Below are 19205 nucleotides of genomic sequence, written 5' to 3'. Positions count from 1 at the left end.
TCTTGCTAATTTCCTGATTAGTGATTTGTGATTAAAATGGTTAAGATCATTAAAACACCATTAAATAATTAGGCATTTTTGGCTTGTCCCTTTTTCTTTCTTTTCTTTTTTTGCCCAGGAGTGTATATTTATGCTCGCATCAATAAACATTACTGTTTTTTTAATAGTAACAAAAAAGTACTATGGTATTGGTTGTTTGGCCGTGTACATATAAATATAAATATTCAAGGTATATGGTAATTATAGTTTTTAATATAAGGTAGAACAGTTAGCCTATGTGTATTAGCATGTAGATACAATGGGTTATCCCACCGGTCACTATTGTTGCCGTTGACATGTTTGTGAGTTCTATGACCACATTAAAAAGGTTAAGTAATTGCAAATGCATATATCAATACTTAAACATGATGTGTACCAAAAATCTATGTCCTATCTTTATGTTAATATACTTTACTAACATATTTCTTTGGGAGCTTTCTTGCTTGTCCTGTTCCTGTTCCTGTTTCCTGTTCTCTTCTCTTGGCGCAAACAGGAAGTAAACAGCTCTGGTCATGTGACAATTTACAGTAAACATGCGACACTGCACATATTTCATTGAGACCCTTTATTATTTCAATATCTGCTGGAAATGCATTGATAGATCATTTAGTAACATTTTTATAGCCTTAAGGCCTCATTATACTTCTGCGTCGGACCTACGCCGGAGCCTATTCGCCGTAGGCAACGTGTTGGTTTTAATTTATACTTCTGTGTCGTTGTCCGCGTTGACGCGCACCTAGGGAGCATGTGAAACCCCGAGGGAGGGGTTCTGGCAGACCAATCACCGCGCTTGTGTCCGCGTAGAATTGACGCGTTGTTACATTTTTGGAGAGGTGCACGTCAGGGTACGCCGAAGGGTACGCGCGCTACACACAGCCTACGACGTAGCTACGGCGGAAGTTCGACGCAGAAGTATAAAACAGGCTTTAGAAATGAAACATTTTTTTACTGTCACTATTGTGACCGGTGGGATTAAATTGTTGAAAACTGTTGTGCTGCATAAGCTATGATCATTTTTTTTTTCAGTATTCTTTGATGAATAGAAAGAAACATGAAGAAATGAATAGAAATCTTACTGACCCCAAACTTTTGAACAGTAGTGTAAATTCTGAAGTATCTTATTTCTGTAATAAATACTCTTTTGTATGTATGCTAATGTGATGACCTCTTAGAAACATTATACAATGTTACCTTTGTATCTTTTTGTATTTCAACTGCAGTTTTATATATTTAATAAATATTTAAACCAATATAACATTTTTATTTGTATTTTTCTGACCCATGTAGGCTGTTTGTCCCTTACAGGTTTATTTTTTATTGTATTTTGTTAATGCTACTCACTTAAAAATGTTGGGTTAAAAATAACCCAACTAATAACCCAACTGTGGATTGGTATAGCACCTTCCCAACTGTGGGTTATTTTAACCCAATGCATAAGGCTATTTAACCCAACAGTCGGGTTATTTCTAGAAATTACCCAACGATTTTAAAAATGACCCAATAGTTTTGGAAAATAACCGAACATATTGACCCAATGTGTGTAACCCAACGGTTGGGTTACACAAATAACCCAACATTTTTTACTGTGTAAATAGACACTAATATGTTTCACAAAGGCCTCTGAAAGTACTTTCGTTATGTGCCAACCACAGGAGAACCCAGAACAGCCATCAAACGCTTAACAACACTGGAAGATCATCAGAACATCTAAAGCAAACTCATAGCAGCCACCTTAAGATTACTTTTTGATGCCAAGGACCCCTAAAAACAAGTCAATTCACCTTTTTATATAGTGCTTTATACAATACAAATAGTTTGATACAGATAGTGATAAACAGAAAAATAATGATTAATGCTAAACAGAATTCAATTCCGCTGTAAATCAGCTCGAAAAAGATAAGTTATGGAAATACGGAAAAGTTTTTCCTTCGTGTTTTTTTACAGACGACAACGTTGTCAAAACGTTCTGCGAAAATGACTAAAAAGCTGTATTATTCATTCCAGGCCAGTAGGTGGCGATGTCACTTTGTAAAGAAGCACTATGCGCCTATAGACAGAATGTCAACGTTTTCACAATTCTTCATTTTTGTTGCTTACACAGAGAAGATGACGGTATCATTTTCAAGAACTTGCACTTCAAATCTTTTATGTTTAGTTGAAAACGGTGTCCCAAAATAAACTTTTGTGTTCCCTGCAACTGAATCCGTGTCTCTCCCTGACAAGTTCAGTGTTGATTCAGTTCAGTTCGGTTCAGTAAAGTTTATCAATTATGAGTTCAATTCAGCTACAAAGCAGCGGTAAATACGAAAAAAAATGTGTCATCTTCTCAGGTCATCATCTCTAAAATATCTTATTAAAGCAACAGTAGCCTACATACTCAGCAGATGATGACCAGGTGCGCAATGCTGTTTTGATAAATTGAATACATTTGTATATACAATAAGTCGTTCATTAAAAATGAATGTTATTTTGGATTAAAAACGCATTAATTATTGATGCACTGTTGTGCTCATGAAGCTAAAAGTTGTGAGTTTTGTCATTTGGTGTCATGAATCAGTCTAGTTTAATAGCTACGTATCATGAACAGACGAACTCATCTTTTGAGGTAAGACATCATTTGGAACTTACACCATGTGTTTCAGTAAAGTAAACATAATTACGTGGGTTTCTGCTGACAGGCCTGGCATCTGGACACTTTACATAATGTTTTTATTTTTTTATTCTATGCAGTTTATTTAGGTTTGTTCATTTACTTCTAGTTGTGTCCAGGTCATTTATAAAAATAGGAAAAAAAACAACTGTCATGAGTGCTTACAATCCCATAGGACATAATTATGGTCTGGCTGTAGGGGTTCCCATAGAAACCCTCTGTGGCATCCCTGTTCAGGCAGAGGAAATATATTCCACTGATCTCATCAGGATGAGAAGAAAACAATCCCTTAAGTGCACTCTATTGTGCACTACATGTCTGACGGCTAGGCAGCACGGTGGTTCTGTGTCCAGATGTGTGGTACATTGACCTTGTCAAAGTGGGGTCGGTGTTGTGTTAATTTAGTGCTGTAACCCAGTTAAGGGTTACTTGATTATAGAAATGCTGCTGAATCATTCCCCCCGAGGGTCTTTCAGTGTTCCTGTTAACATCACTCTCCAGGGCGCGAGGCGACGACACATGCGGTACGTACTGTATGGAGATCAGATCCACGTTTCATTACAGATAATTGTCCAGTTGAAACTAGTATGAGATTATTATTATTATTATTATATCAATATTATATTACATTTGGAAGTTATTCCAAATAGCAGCAACAAGTCCTTGAGTTGGAAATGTAACATAGTATAAACCTCAAAAACTATTTTTGTCTCCACCACTTATTGTATTGAAAATTATCAAATGAAGTAGAAAGTCACTAAAATCTAATAGTTCACTCGAAATGAACTTAAGAATATTTATATTCTTATATTTATATTTAATAATATAAAGAATATTTACTCACCCTCATGTTGTTCCTGTAACGTATTTGCTCAGTTTTGAATTAGTTATGCCCTTGTAAAAAAGAAGTGTGCTTAATTGTATTGAATGTGCACTTTTAGTGTACTTCAAATCTTAAAGTTTATATATTTTTTTAAACTGTACTTGCTGATAATATTGATGAAATAAAAACGCCACTTTACTTTTTTCCATCTTTTTTTAATAATCTTTTGTTGTGCTTTAAAGAAGTACACAGATTTGTATGCGTTGACTAACATACTAAAGCACAGGACTTGATTATAATTTTACTGTAGTGTGTTATTTGATATAATATTTAAAGTTAATGTGTTTTAAATACTAATTAGCTAATTAATCATTACAAATGTGTAATTACAAATATATAACAATTGCAAATAAATTATAGTTTCAATAGAAATTAAATTATTAAAGTATATTTAAGTTTACCATAAATGCTTTTCAGTACATAGAATTATGAAATTACATATAAAAATGTGCCTAAGTCCTTCTAAAGTGGGTCAAAAGCACTCTTAAATTCAACTAATTGCATTTAATATAAATTTAAATTATAATACATGTTAATTTAATTGTAAATAACATGCAATTAAGTATCCTAAAACATTAAATTCACTGTAAGTAACTTAAGTAGGCCTATATTCAGTTACATATATTCTTTTAAAGTACATGATTTCCATAATGATGGTCTTTTTAGAAGTATGCTTATGGTGTCCTATACTTTTTCACAAGGGTGACTTTCTTCAAAGATATTTGTGTTTTTAACCCCATACAATGAAACTCAGTGGGGTTCTTAATTGTTTGGAAATGAAATGAAATGAAATGAGTAAATGGTGGCTTTTCCTTTATTTGAATATGCAGACTGATATGAATATTTTTTTCGATTTAAAATAAAGATCTCGTAAAATAAAGCCTGTGGTAAACATAACTTGATAATACTTTGACGTTTTGTTTGTAAATTACACATCCATAGCAAAACTGCAAATTTTGAAGCGAGGGAGTTATGTTCATTTTTGAAAACATAAGAACCCCCCCGCCCCCACCCCATTATGAAACCCCATTGGAAAAACCTATTAGACTTCCAGGTTCTGACGTCATTCCTACACCTATCTATTCAGTTCTCGTCAGTAGCTCACAAGCAGAACTTTCCACTCCCATCTGCGATTTTTTGGAATTGCACTCTCATGCTAATCTGGCCCTCAGGCCTTGTGCATGTTATAGTAAATCTGCATAAAATGATTTAAAGAAATAGTTCACCCAAAAATGGAAATGGAACATGTCATTCCAAATCCACATGCTGTTATTTTCTTTGTTATTTTACGTAGATGAATTGTCATGAAATTCTGAAGATTCCTCAGAAATTCTCCCTTTGTATTCCATAGAAAAAAATAACACCCTATAGGTTTGTTATGTAATAAAACTGGGCAAATAATTTCTGGGTGAATTTTACCTTTAATTGTTTCTCAGGGATGCCTTCCACCAGCAAGGCCAACTTCAGGGAACTGGAGGGAACTGGAGGAAAGAAAGGGAGCTGAGATGCAATGAGAAAGCCAGAGCTCAAATCCCAGACTCCAGTGTGGGAGAAGACAAAGCCATCCTCTTGGGCTTCACCATGATGACCTTCTCAATCCTCATGTACTTTCTGGTGGGAATCGTGATGGTGAAACCATGTCTCCATAGGTTAGTAGCAGGTCTTCAGGTAGACTGCTTGTATGCCTTATTAGAAAGGATACTTTTCATGTTGTAATGTTCTTGTTGATGAACTTTGCGATTAAAACAGCTTTTGCTAATAATCACTACAATGATTTGTCAAAAAATAATGAGCTGCCTAGAAAGTCCTCCAGTTTCTTTCTTTTCTTAAAGGACCCTATTGTGCTTTTTCACTTTTTCAACTTTAGTTAGTGTAATGTTGCTGTTTGAGCATAACAAAGATCTGCAAGGTTACAGAGTTCAAAGTCCACTCTGTGGTTAAAATTGTTGCATTATTCCAAATAAATAGATTGAGATTCACAAACAAATGTAAAGAGATTCACAAAAATGTAGACTCACAAATAAATAAAATGAGATTTGCAAATAAAAAATATATATTTACAAATGTGTTTTACGTCACAAACACAACACTGCCTGGCAAATATTTGTGAACCGCTTTCTGTGCATTTGTAAATCGCTGCACACATTTGTGAATCTCTACTTGTGCATTTGTAAATCCCCTCTCGCATCTGTGGATTTTGAATTACTTCTAGCATCAGTGTGCAGAAAAATCCACAAATAAGTAGACTCCACCCACCGTTTACTCAAGCCAATCAGATAACGGCCACATTGAGCTGACCAATCGTAGCACGTTCTCGCTACAACCAATCACGGTAGGGTGTTTTTTTTAAAATGTAAAATGTAAAAACAAAGGGGCACATATCACACATCATTCAACTTAAGACAGTAAAAATTAGGAAATGACAAAAATGTAATTTAAATAAAAAAATAAAATAAAAATTAAAAATTATCCAGAATAAATTAATACATACATAAAAGCAATAATAAAATAAATAAACACCTGTGCAAAGTACAGCTATGACTTATACCTCTGTGTAATGGCTGCAGGGACAAAACTGTTTTTGTGTCTATTTGTTCTACACATAGGCATTATAAACCTACGTCCAGAGAGTAGAAGCTGAAACTCTGTGTGCAGTGGATGGGAACTGTCATTTAAGATTAAACCAGTTTTGCGATGTAACTGTTTTGTGTACAAGGTCTCCACATTGAGCTGTGGCTGCTAGACCACTTTGCTATTTGGTTGAGTGAGTTTTGTATTTTTCAAAGAGAGGTTCCCAAACCATGCTGCTAGTGCAAATGATAAAACTGATTCAATAAAAGCGTGGTAAAAGAGCGTGGTCATGATGGATTTGTCAATGTGAAAGCAAGTCAATTTCCTCCAACAGAAAAGGCGCTGATGTCCTTTTTTACACACAACTTCACAGTTAGTTTCAAATGTGAGTTTTGAGTCTATTATCGTCTATAGGTATTTATATGATTGCACACATTGAACAGTCTGACCTTTGATTGATGTAATTTCTTGTGTTTGGATTTTTTTTTCTAAAATCAATGAGCATGTCCTTTGTTTTGGCTACATTTAGTTGAAGGTGAAATGCCTCACACTAGTGGTGGAAATTTTGATTCTTTCCAGAGACTCGTTCATTTTCAGTTCGTTCACCAAAATGATTCGTTCAGACTCGTTCACTGATTCGTTCAGTGACAATTTCTTCATAAATACTGCAGCAGGTGGCAAAAAAGAGTGTATTTTCTGATATGTTTTTACGAACGTATTTACTTGTTAAAAAAAAACTGATTTGGCTTTGTTAAAATTTGTGCCTTATTTACTAAATTAATAAAATAAGTCTAAATAAGAGGTTCAGATGACCAAACCAAGGTTCCCTTTCGTTGTCACTCCGAGTTACGTCGGATGACGACGAATGGGGTTTCGCTTAGAAATCCTATCATCTTCGAGTATTAAAACACGAGCCAATGGCAATGAAATGCCATGGGTCTGCGGAATTTGCATAGCGTAACTCCGCCCCATGCAGGGGGTATATAAGGAAGTGCGCGAGCAACATGCAGACTATGTTTTCGCTTCGGAGCCAAGTTCAGTACTTCACTCCACAAGCCTTTTGAGTGTCATCTCAAATCTCTTCGAGACGAGCGGCTCTTCAGTGTGTTGGTGTGACGGCGCTTCCAGCGAGATCGCATTTCCTGCTGCTGATTTGTGCAGTAATCTGCCGACAGTGAGTGTGTTTCTCCCTGGGTGCTTCAGCACTCTGCTGAGCTTTTCCACTCTCTAAAAGAGCTGCACGCGGCACGTCTTTTTCAAGACGGTTCGCCCGTGTATTTTCTGGATGTGTGTGCGTCAGTCATCTGCCTAACGGTCGCGAGCGCTGTTTTGCGTGTTGGGCTTAATCACGCTTGGCAGCGCTCGTTGATGAGTCATGTTTTCATTGCGGGAACATGACCATCGCGATGTTTATAGATCAAGACTCAATGATCTCCATGTGAGTAGAGTCCCCTCTGCCACACCCCAATTTATCTCTTCCTCGAGAAGGGATACTTTGGCTGGTGGCCAGGGTGATCTGAGGGTTTGGTGTGGCACAACAACCGACGAGTCAATTCCTCGGGCCACACCCCCCTCCACATCGCAGACCATGCACTCACAGCATCACAAGGCGGGCTTGATTCCTCTGGAAATTAAGTTTCGACTGCGTTGCCTCCCACGGGAGTGCCATCGTTGCCGGGACCGATCCAGAGCTGTCAGCCATGCTTTCCCGGGCAGCTGAAAGCATCGGCTGGAGTGGCCCCGCCCTCCCCCGAGCGCTGTAAGCTTCTCCCGGACGTGCATCAGGACACCTGCGCTGCGCGAAACTCCACGTGACTTTCGCGGCCCGCGGGTGTCCTCCGCCTTCGCTGCTTTCGATCGCACGGCGATCATGGTCTGTATGTTCCCTGTCACTATAGTGGCACGGTCATGCAGTGCTGTGTGTCGCCTGCGCCTTCGATGCAGTGCTGTCCCGGGAGTTCTGTCGAACCGGCCGCAGTGGAACGCTAGTCCTTCCCTGGCCAACCCTGGCAGAACGCGGAAATTCTAACCACGCCCCTATGCTGGGACGCTATGCCTCCCATGCCCGGCCTGGTTGTTCCGCCACGCACACTACTGACCTCGCTCTCGGGCGACATCGGTACCTGCGTGATCCTGGGTCAGGTGATGTCCACTATGTGGTCCAGACATGGGCTTAGCCAGGTTGATGTGGCAGGGTCTGAGAATTCATTTTCTCAGCTCCCCCATGTCCCAGGCTGAGCTCTTTGGCGGTGTGGCTTCGACCACCTGAAGCAGACTCGGGTCCGGCACCGATGGTCATCCATCCGTGCGGCCTCCTCAGTCTGCTTCCCGCCAAGCCCCCATCCATGCGGCTGCTCCCCTCTGGCCTGCAAACGGACCTGAGCAGGAGGAAGCCGCAGGAGGGCGGCGCTGCCCGTCTCCGCCCCTTAGACTGCCACGCCAGCCTAAGCAGCACCTTGAGGCGGGCTGCCTGGTCGGCGGGGTGGTTGAGGACTGCGCCCAACAGTCTTCGATCAATCCACAAGCAGACTGAGGCTTCTGCACTGACGGTCATCTGTCGGTGTGGTCTGCTTAGTCTGCTTCCCGCCGACGCCGCCTCCTTGCGGCTCCTCCCCTCGAGCCTTCACTGGCCTGAGCACAAGGGGGTCGCTGGAGGCTGGCACCGCCTGTCTCTGCCCCTTAGCCGGCTAACACCTGGCTGAGCAGCACAAAACCTGAGACAGGCAGCTTGGAGTTAGGGCTCAGTTCTTCAGGAGCTGGTAGCAGGACCACTCCTTCCACCGCTTGAGGGCTGGGTGAAGATCTCTACAAAAGAACTAATGCTCTTTCTCTGAGCCCCAAGAGGCTGTGGATGACAGCACGCGCCGCCCACGGGCCACGCTCCTCTCATCCCCCTCTGTCGCCAGACCCCTGCCAGAGCACGCCCCCGTGGGACGCTGGTCCTCCCCTGGCCTCCTCTGGCAGGACGCGGTTTATGGCCGTGCCCCCGCACCGGGCCGCTATGCCACCCACGCCTTGGCCGGTCATTCCGCCTCGCTGCACCCCCGACGGTACGTCTGTGGTTCGAATAACCCCGCTGGCGCAGTTTCTGGAGGCCTGGCTAGAGCTTTCCGGACTGTCCCGCCGGGTCGGAGAACCATCAGGCTCGGCTACGTGATTCAGTTCGCGTGGTCTCCTCCCCGCCTCAGGGGAATCCACTCACTATGGCCGGTGGCAATGCCCCTGTCATGAGAGCGGAGGTCGCTACCCTACTGGCGAAGGGTGCGATCGAGACTGTCCCTCCAGCCGAAATGAAGTCTGGGTTTTACAGCCCCTACTTTATTGTACCGAAGAATCCGGTGGGTTACGACCAATCCTGGACCTGCGCGTCTTGAACCGCTCCCTTCAAAAAAGAGGACGCCGTTCAAGTTGCTCACGGCCAAACGCATTTTCGAATGCGTGCGGCCGCAGGATTGGTTTGCAGCGATCGACCTGAAGGACGCCTACTTCCATGTCTACATTTTACCTCGACACAGACCGTTTCTTCGGTTTGCTTTCGAGGGGCGGGCATACCAGTACGCGGTTCTCCCTTTCGGGCTAGCCCTGTCTCCTCGCGTCTTTACGAAGGTCGTCGAGGCAGCCCTTGTTCCCCTCCGGGAACACGGGGTTCGCATCCTGAACTATCTCGACGACTGGCTGATCCTAGCTCACTCTCGAGACCAGGTTTGCGAACACAGGGACCTTGTGCTCCGGCACCTAGCTCGTCTGGGCCTTCGGGTCAACTGGGAGAAGAGCAAACTCTGCCAGTGCAGAGGATCTCTTTTCTCGGTATGGAAATCGACTCGGTCGCCATGTGTGCGCAGCTTACGAGCGAGCGCGCGCAGTCACTGCTGACTTGTCTTCGTCAGTTCGAGGGCAAGAGTGCGGTCCCACTGAAACTTTTTCAGAGGCTCCTGGGGCATATGGCATCCACAGCCGCAGTAACGCCGCTCGGTTTGCTTCATATGAGACCGCTTCAGCTTTGGCTTCGCGATCGAGTCCCGAGGTGGGCATGGCAACACGGCAGGCTCCGAGTCCCAGTGACTCCGACCTGCCATCAGACCTTCTCCCCGTGGTCGAACCTCAATTTTCTACGGGCCAGAGTTCCCTTAGAACGAGCTTCCAGGTATGTTGTTGTATCAACAGATGCCTCCGCCACGGGTTGGGGTGCCATGTGCAATGGACATGCTGCCGCGGGCTCCTGGACAGGACCCCAGCGCCTTTGGCATGTCAATTGCCTCGAGTTGCTGGCTGTACGCCTTGCCCTGCACCGCTTTCGGGCGTTGCTCAGGGGTCAACACGTACTAGTCCGATCAGACAATACCGCCACAGTAGCGTACATCAACCGTCAAGGTGGTCTACGCTCCCGCTGTATGTCGCAACTCGCCCGCCACCTCCTCATATGGAGTCAGAAGCCTCTGAGGTCGCTTCGAGCCATTTATATCCCGGGAGACCTGAACCAGGCGGCCGACGAGCTGTCTCGGCTTCGGCCTCTCGCTGGAAAATGGCGACTCCATCCCCAGACGGTTCAGCTGTTTTGGGATCAGTTCGGGGACGCACAGGTAGACCTGTTTGCCTCCCACGACTCGTCCCACTGCGACCTGTTTTATTCCCTGACCGAGGGCACGCTCGGCACGGATGCACTGGCGCACAGCTGGCCGCGGGGCCTCCGCAAGTATGCGTTTCCCCCAGTGAGCCTTCTTGCGCAGACCTTGCGCAAGATCAGGGAGGACGAGGAGCAGGTAATTTTGGTTGCCCCATACTGGCACAACCGCACCTGGTTCCCAGAACTAGTACTCCTCGCGACAGCACCTCCCTGGCCTATTCCCCTGAGGAAGGACCTGCTTTCTCAGGGACGGGGCACCTTATGGCACCCTCGTTCCGATCTGTGGAACCTCCACGTGTGGCTCCTGGACGGGACGAGGTAGGTTTGAGTACCCTACCACCAGCGGTGGTGGCTACCATCACTTCCGCTAGAGCATCGCGAGACATGTCTATGCGTTGAAGTGGAACCTCTTCGTCAACTGGTGTTCTTCTAAAAATCTTGAACCCACGAAATGCCCCATCAGTGTCGTGCTTTCCTTCCTGCAAGAAGGGTGGAGCGAAGGCTGTCTCCCCCCACCCTGAAAGTGTATGTTGCCGCCATTGCCGCTCATCACGACGCAGTTGATGGTAAGTCCTTGAGGAAGCACGACCTGGTCGTCAGGTTCCTGAGGGGAGAGAGGAGATTGAATCCTCCTCGTCCTCCCCTCGTACCCTCTTGGGACCTCTCAGTGGTTTTAACTGCCCTGCAGAGTGCTCCCTTTGAGCCTCTGCAATCAGTGGAGCTTAAGTTCCTGTCAATGAAGAAGACAGCGCTCCTGGTTGCATTGGCCTCCATCAAGAGGGTAGGGGACCTGCAGGCATTTTCGGTTGACGAAGCGTGCCTGGAATTCGGGCCGGCTAACTCTCACGTGATCCTGAGACCCCGGCCTGGATGTGTGCCCAAGGTTCCCACCACACCTTTTCGAGATCAGGTGGTGAACCTGCAAGCGCTGCCTTTGGAGGAGGCAGACCCAGCCTTGGCACTGCTCTGTCCAGTACGCGCCCTCTGTGCTTACGTAGACAGAACGCAGTGTTTCAGGACCTCAGACCAGCTCTTTGTCTGTTATGGTGGGAAGCTGAAGGGAAAGGCTCTCTCCAAGCAAAGGTTGTCTCACTGGATAGTGGACGCCATTGCTTGGCTTACCAGCAGCAAGGTCAACCATGCCCCCTTGGTGTGACGGCCCACTCCACCCGGAGTGTGGCATCCTCTTGGGCTCTAGCGCATGGCGCCTCGCTAACAGACATCTGCAGAGCTGCAGGCTGGGCGACACCTAACACATTCGCGAGATTCTACAATCTCCGAGTGGAGCCAGTTTCTTCTCATGTACTCGCCTCAACTAGCCGGTACTAGATTCTGCTCAGGTGTCTTCGCTTGCTCGCCATTCCTCTCCACGGACGGGATACGTGCGATATTTCCTCAGGTGAGCCTAATAAGCCCTGAGTCTCCTCCAGCACTGACGACGTCAACGCCAGAGTTATGCCACCGGCAGCTTTCGCGTTGGCTAGGTGCCTCCATGTGCATGGTTCCCCTCCGGGCGACCCCCACATGTGTATTCCACTGTAAGCCTCCTTGAGCATGTGTCTTTCCCTTGGCAAGCCACCTTGCCACCCCTGGGGTTGAAATATTCCACCTGCGGCTGGACACCCCAGTGATTCTCCTTATGCAGTTCCTTCGGGTCATATGTGTATTCTTAAGTCCCCCCCTTCGGGCTGGGCATGATTGCATATTTCTACTGGATATGCTTCCCAGTGTACCTTGGTATTCCTGTGTTAAGTAGGAGTCCTTCGTCCGTGCTAGTCTCACGACAGGGAGCTCAGACTTACGCAGGGCACTGGAAGACAGTCGAGAGGTGGCGTGATTACACTGGGAACCCCATTCGTCGTCATCCGACGTAACTCGGAGTGACAACGAAAGGGAACGTCTCGGTTACGTATGTAACCCTCGTTCCCTGAGTAGGGAACGGAGACGTTACGTCTCCCTGCCACTTCCGCTGTACCGCTGGAACGCCTGAGTTCAGTCTCGGCTCCTCAGCGAAGACATAGTCTGCATGTTGCTCGCGCACTTCCTTATATACCCCCTGCATGGGGCGGAGTTACGCTATGCAAATTCCGCAGACCCATGGCATTTCATTGCCATTGGCTCGTGTTTCAATACTCGAAGATGATAGGATTTCTAAGCGAAACCCCATTCGTCGTCATCCGACGTAACGTCTCCGTTCCCTACTCAGGGAACGAGGGTTACATACGTAACCGAGACGTTTTCTTGCATAATTAACATTTTAATTGTTTGGTCAGACATACACATTCATAAATCTGGGATTATATTAAACGTTGAGTTATGTTAAGTATGTTAAATATGATAAACAATTATACGCACTCCTATAACTGCGCTTTGAATGAGATTGAATCACATGCTAAATGACCGATCTACCCAGTACTCTCATTCACGAACGAAAGTACCAGTTTGATCAATTCGTTCACGAACGAGATCTCTCTCTCGTTCAGACTTGAAACAGAGCGATCTCGGTCAGTGACGGGCGTATTCGTTCATTAGATCCAACCAATTACATGCCCCTTCACAGCCCTAACTGAAATGTTATTTGCTGACGTTACGCAAATGAGACCTAACCAATACTGTCATATTTTTTGGTTTGTTTTAGTTTTTAGAGAAGTGCATATGACATGAATAAAACGTAATTAATTCATTTTTGATCATACAAAATGAACACAAGTAGTAAAGTAAATTTTTCAAAGTGCAAAATACCACAAAACTAAGTCTAAAACACACAAACAAAAGAAAAGAAAAGCAGGTAAAGAGAAGTGTAAATTTAAATCAAGTGAACCGTCAAGTACAAAATGACAATGTTAATTTGTCTTTGTTATATTTAACCATGCTTGCGTTATTAAACCGTTTTCATGATTGGTAAAGTGTTAATTTCCTTCTTTGATGCAAATATGCTGACTACACAAACCCAGCTCTATCGGTTCGCCACCATTATCGTTCAAACAACTGGTTCTTTTCGTTCACGAACGACATGTAGCCTACCAGTTCGTTCACGAGAAGATCTCTCTCTCGTTCAGACTCAAAACAAAAGCAACTCGGTCACAGTCAGTGAAGGGCGTATTCGTTCACTACATCCAACAAATCACATGCTCCGTCACATCTCATACTCGAACGCTATTGGCTTGAGGTTTAGTCATTCTTGACAGGTTGAAAACACAGAGCTATCCGCTTCACTGAGCTGCGCATGCGCTGCAATAGCGCCGCGCGGCGGTGGAGGGAGGAATTTCAGTGAACGAGAAATATGAGTCAATGGATTATGTGAACGAGAACGATTCGTTCACCTAAAAGATTCGTTCAAAAAGAACGATTCGTTCACGAACGTAACATCACTACCTCACACCATTCAACAAAAGGTGCGTTCCATCCAGGGTGACTGGGCTGCTGCTCTTTAGATTCTGGAGGCCTGCTATGGTTTTCATACTGTCCCAGGCTGATCCAAGGTTGTTTGTTGCCATCTTGTTCTCCAGTTTATATTTATAGTCTCGTTTTGCTTTGAGAATTCCTACTTTTAGATAGTAAAAAAGCAATGTCAGCAATGTCACCCCCCTTAAAGCATGATTTTTTTTCTGTAAGCTATCCTTAACAGTTTTAGTTATCCATGGTTTGTTGTTGGGATAGATTTTCACCTGTTTGCATGGAACAATCATGTCTCTACAAAAAGCAATATATGAGCATGTCACATCAGACCACTCATTTAGGTCATCCCCACAAGACTGTTTAAACATTTCCCAGTCTGTACAATCAAAGCAGTCTTGCAAGCATAGTACAGGTTCATCAGTCCAGTCTTTAATTACTCTAGTTTGAGCTTTCTGTCTTTTTAGGACAGTTTTTTGTATGTTGGCAACATATGCACACAGTTATGGTCCGCTGAACCCAGCGGTGGTAATGGCAGTGATTTGTACGCGTCCTTTATAGATCCATAGCAGAGGTCCAGGGTTTTATCCCGTCTGGTAGGACAGGAGACATACTGGTAAAAGTTTGTCAGTGTTTTCTTGAGACATACATGGTTAAAATCACCCAGTATGAAGTTTGGCGCCCTGGGCTAGAGTGATTGCATTTTCTGCACGGCTTCAAAGATGGTGTTAGATGCCGACGCAGCGTTCGCCCTTGGGTGAATGTAGACTGTTGTTATAAAAAGTTGTGGAAATTCACGGGGTTGGTAGAAAGATTGTAGCGATACTGATAAAAGTTCGACATCTGGTGTACAGATACGTTCTCTTACAGTCACAGAAATGCAGTGTCATTTGTTGAAATATAAACATACCCCAGCACCTTGAGATTTCCCCGTTACCTCTCCCTCTCGGTCGACTTGTTAAGGTGCCCTGAATCCATCAATTGACAAGTCGGTGTCCTGATCATTCTCCGACATCCAGGTCTCTGTGAAAGCCAGGACACAACAATCCCTGAAGTCCTTCAGAAAGCTGACGTTTCCCTGGAGCTCATCCATTTTGTTCCTCAGGGACTGGACGTTCCCGAGGATCATGGAAGGTAGAGGAATACGAGAAAGCCGCTGTTTTTGGAAATGTTGCCTGACGCCTCCCCGCTTACCTCGCTTCCTCTTCGTTGCCGCTGTTTTCCACTCTGGGTCTTTTAGGATAAAATCAGGCAGTTGTGGCGTGATGTCTGTCACGCACGTTATCCCACAGTTCAGTTGCAGCAGTGTGGTTCTGGTGTCCTGTAGCCTTCCATGGCTAGTCGGAGATAATTAATCCATAAAAGAGCGTCCAGAGGGCAGAAAAGGTTATAATGTCCATTGTGAATAAGCGCATACATAAACATCCCTATAAAAACGGCTAAAAAAAAAAAACGGAGTGGACCCGTAAGAAATTTACCTGAATAAATAAGAAAGAAAAACAGAAACACGAGGGCTCTAAACTTCCACGCCAAACTTTCACTCACTCTCACTCTCACACTCTCACTCTCACTGCCGGTCGTAGTTTGCCCCCCAGAGGCTTTGCAAGAGACCCAGCAACAGGGAAGGCCTACTCCAAGACCTAAACGTTGTTGGGGGGGGGGGGGGATAAACAGAACTGAGGGGCTTTAAAAAAAAAAAAATCACGATTCCCTACAGGCCATGATAAGAGCGGCTCAAGAAAGGGAGCATGCCCCTCCAAGATGGAGCCTTATCCTCATTCCTACTCAGGGAAGGAGGGAAATTAAAGCAAGGCATAAGCAGTGTGCCAAATAATTTTAAGTACCCAGACTCTAGACCCCAAGGAAGCCACAGGGGAGCTAGGCCTTGCTTAAAAACCCCAATGTATCTGAGTGAGAGCAGCTCATACCCTACCTTGAGTAAAGGTCCTCTTCCTAAGATCCCCTACTATTAGTGCCTCGTATATCTCGTTTGGCACTAGGCCTTGTAGAGTACTATTCCAAAGGGGAGCGATATTCCCACATCATACTCCAACCATTGGAGAGGGATGTCAACAAAACAGAGGGAGCCTTTCTTAAGAGCAGATCAAGAAAAGGAGCCTCCAAAGTGCTAAAATCTTAGAAATTAGCCCTTCAGGTTACAACCTGCCCTATTGCTGCCCTTTCAAGGGGGAGCCTAATCCTTACTCCTACTCAGGAAAGGAGGGAGAATGAGAGCAGGGCATGGTAACGTGTGCCCGACACTCTTATCACTCAAACTCTCAAACCCCGGGGAACCTCAAGGGAACTTCTTCAAGACCCCAGTTTAACTGGGGGAAAACGGCTGAAGCCTGCCTTAAATAAAGGCACTCGACCTATATCAAGTGACAGATAACAAGGAGTACCGCCAATAAGCAAACTTGGTTGAGCACCCATCCAAAGGGGAGCGATATCCTTTCTTTACGACCCAACAATATTTGGGGAGGGAGGTAACAAATTATGGTACCATTCTGCCCTGCTCTACCTAAGGGGTATCACAAAGCCTATCACAAAGAGCAAACCAGGCTCCTTAGAGCTGCCACTCTTCCGAGGGGAAGCCTGTATCCCTTTTTTTCCCATAAAAAGGGAGGGAAAAGAAAGCAGAGCATAATGCAATGTGCCCAGTACAATGGCTTTAACCCCAAAATGAGTCGCAGGGGAGCTCAGGCCCTACTTAAAAACCTCAATGTCATTGGGGGATCGCAGCTCATACCCCATTTAGCATAACTCTACTCAAATCCTGCTATAGTTAGCGAATAGCAGAGCACTTATCCAAAGCAGAGCGATACCCTACTTCAAGACCCAATGATAGTTGGGGAGGGCAATAAACAAAACCTATGGACCAAAGTTCATCACAAGCAGCTTTTCCTCAAGCTGAGGTAAATACTAATATATAGAAGGCGCAAAACGCCAAACACACAATACAAAATACAACCATGGTAACACACAACACTAAAATAATACAAACATTAATTTCACAACATACGATGTAACATAAAACCCTAATGCACACAAATGATAACAAAACACTAAGCATGAACATATTTATTAAAAAAAAAAAAAACATCAAATGTGAAGTATCACACAGGAATTCTGGGAATGTCAGTTTACGGCTTTTCATTGTAAATTATAAGATTTGTTTGTTTTTTCCAAAAACAGCCAATTTAACAGTGTTTTACTGTAACATAACATGAAATGTAAAGTTAAATCAATTACAGCTTTTCCCTGTATATAATAATGGAACTTCCTGTAAACCAATTAACAGGTTTTTACAACAATTTTTATATAGTACCTTATTAAGTATTTACATTGTAAGCGTTCACTTAATAATTTACGTTTATCTTTCCAACAGCAACTGGAAAAATTCTGCCAACTGCTCATTAGACCAGATTTATTTGCTGGATGAAGTGATGGACTGCCGTGGTAATGTCAGCTTTAAATGCCTGCGTGTTTGGGTAAACATTTCGTCCCCTGAAAAAACACTTCGACTTTACTATGATGAAGAGGCTGTGAAATCCAGGCCAAAGGTACAGCAGTCAGTGTTATTTAACTGAGTGGAGGATTTAATCATCCTGTCATTCCAAATTCTATATTATTTTCATTCCTCTGGTTTTATGGACCGTGATTTTAATGCCAAGCTCCAAGGAGAAAGCACCATTAAGGTACAAGCAGATACGTTTTTTAAAACTATTATTTGCTGAAAACCCTTCTCCTCTACTGTACCTCTCAAATCTCATTTGCAATTACTGTATGCATATTAAAATGATGACACACAAGAACCAATTGGGATTCGGTATCTTCACAAATTTGTGCAACTGAAAAAGAGATTTGACAATAACTTATATTTCAGTCTGTTGCTCACACAAAGCTAAAAAAATTTTTTTTTAAATGTTTGTCTAAACTGAACTCTTCTTATACAATTACGGTGGCATTGGCATTTAAAAAAAAAATCTAAATCAATTTAAAAAAATCAATCCTACATATCTTCAAGGTCACAATAAATACTTAATAATAATACTTAATAATAATAACAACAACAATAATATTTGAACAATTTATTAACTTCTATAGTTAGGGTTAGGGTTGATTAAAACATCTTATTGTTGATATTGAGCATCTTATTTTTAAATGCCAACCAGCTTAAAATAACATAACCTTTCAAAAAAAAAAATTTTTTTTCTCGATTCATTGTGACTAGTGAAGTAATACACAAATGTATTTCATAAAATTCTGTGTTTTTATTTTGTGGTAACACTACTGACATTAAAATGTATGGTGATTTTTATGTCAACAATTTATTTTAATTAAGACATTTTAATAGTGTGATTTTTGACATTTCAATGAGTCAAAATACTGTATTTTACCACAAATATTGTTATATTCTATTCTTTTAAATTTATTCTTTTATTACTTTTTTGAACAGGAAATGATGGAGAAAAGCAATGGAACGGTAAGACTTTCCAAATTAAAATGATTATTAATATCAGTTATTTTAAAATAATGTATACAGTTCCAATTTATGGATAAAAATATGTTTTAAAACATAGCAATCAAAACAGAGAGTGACTGACCATGTAGTGTAAATATCTGAAATATCTATTTCAGTTTGCCATTATCTTTTCCCTCAGTGCTTCTACACTCCGAAATGCCAACGAAACAAGACAGAACAAGAGGCTGAGGCCAGTAACATCAAACAAGCGTTAAGTACACAAGGGAAATACATGACATGCTATCTCAGTGCTATATACCCAGATGACGCCATCTTGAGGAGTAAATACTCCATTAAAATGGCCTTCTATTACCTGCTGTGGCCCAGCCTCATGTTGTTTGGTGGAATCCTCCTGGTGGGGCTGGTGAAACTCAACCAGCATCTTGCTTTCCTCTGCACTGAGATCAGTAGAGAGGAGCTACTCGGCAAGCAGGGTAAACTGACAGGGGGAAGGATCTACCGGCTCTTAAGATGCAGGCCTAGGGGCAACGTGGAGCAGCATGACCAAGTTAGCTAG

The 19205-nt window shown here is 43.4% G+C and overlaps 1 protein-coding gene across 1 annotated transcript; it reads left to right on the top strand.

Moving 5' to 3' along the window:
- Positions 1-3130: 3130 nt before the first annotated feature.
- On the top strand, positions 3131-19205 carry kcnmb3 (potassium calcium-activated channel subfamily M regulatory beta subunit 3; the record flags this gene model as incomplete). The annotated part of the gene is made up of 4 exons (XM_081373809.1): positions 3131-3213; positions 5009-5221; positions 17552-17738; positions 18828-19205. 4 exons carry the CDS (start codon positions 3131-3133, stop codon positions 19203-19205), a joined length of 861 nt encoding a protein of 286 aa, XP_081229935.1.

The sequence above is a fragment of the Scardinius erythrophthalmus genome (genome assembly GCF_964197995.2).
Source record: "Scardinius erythrophthalmus genome assembly, chromosome: 9".
NCBI classification, from domain to species: domain Eukaryota; kingdom Metazoa; phylum Chordata; class Actinopteri; order Cypriniformes; family Leuciscidae; genus Scardinius; species Scardinius erythrophthalmus.
The sequence above is the reverse complement of the archived record's forward strand: the minus strand, read 5'-3'. Positions and strand labels throughout refer to the sequence as shown.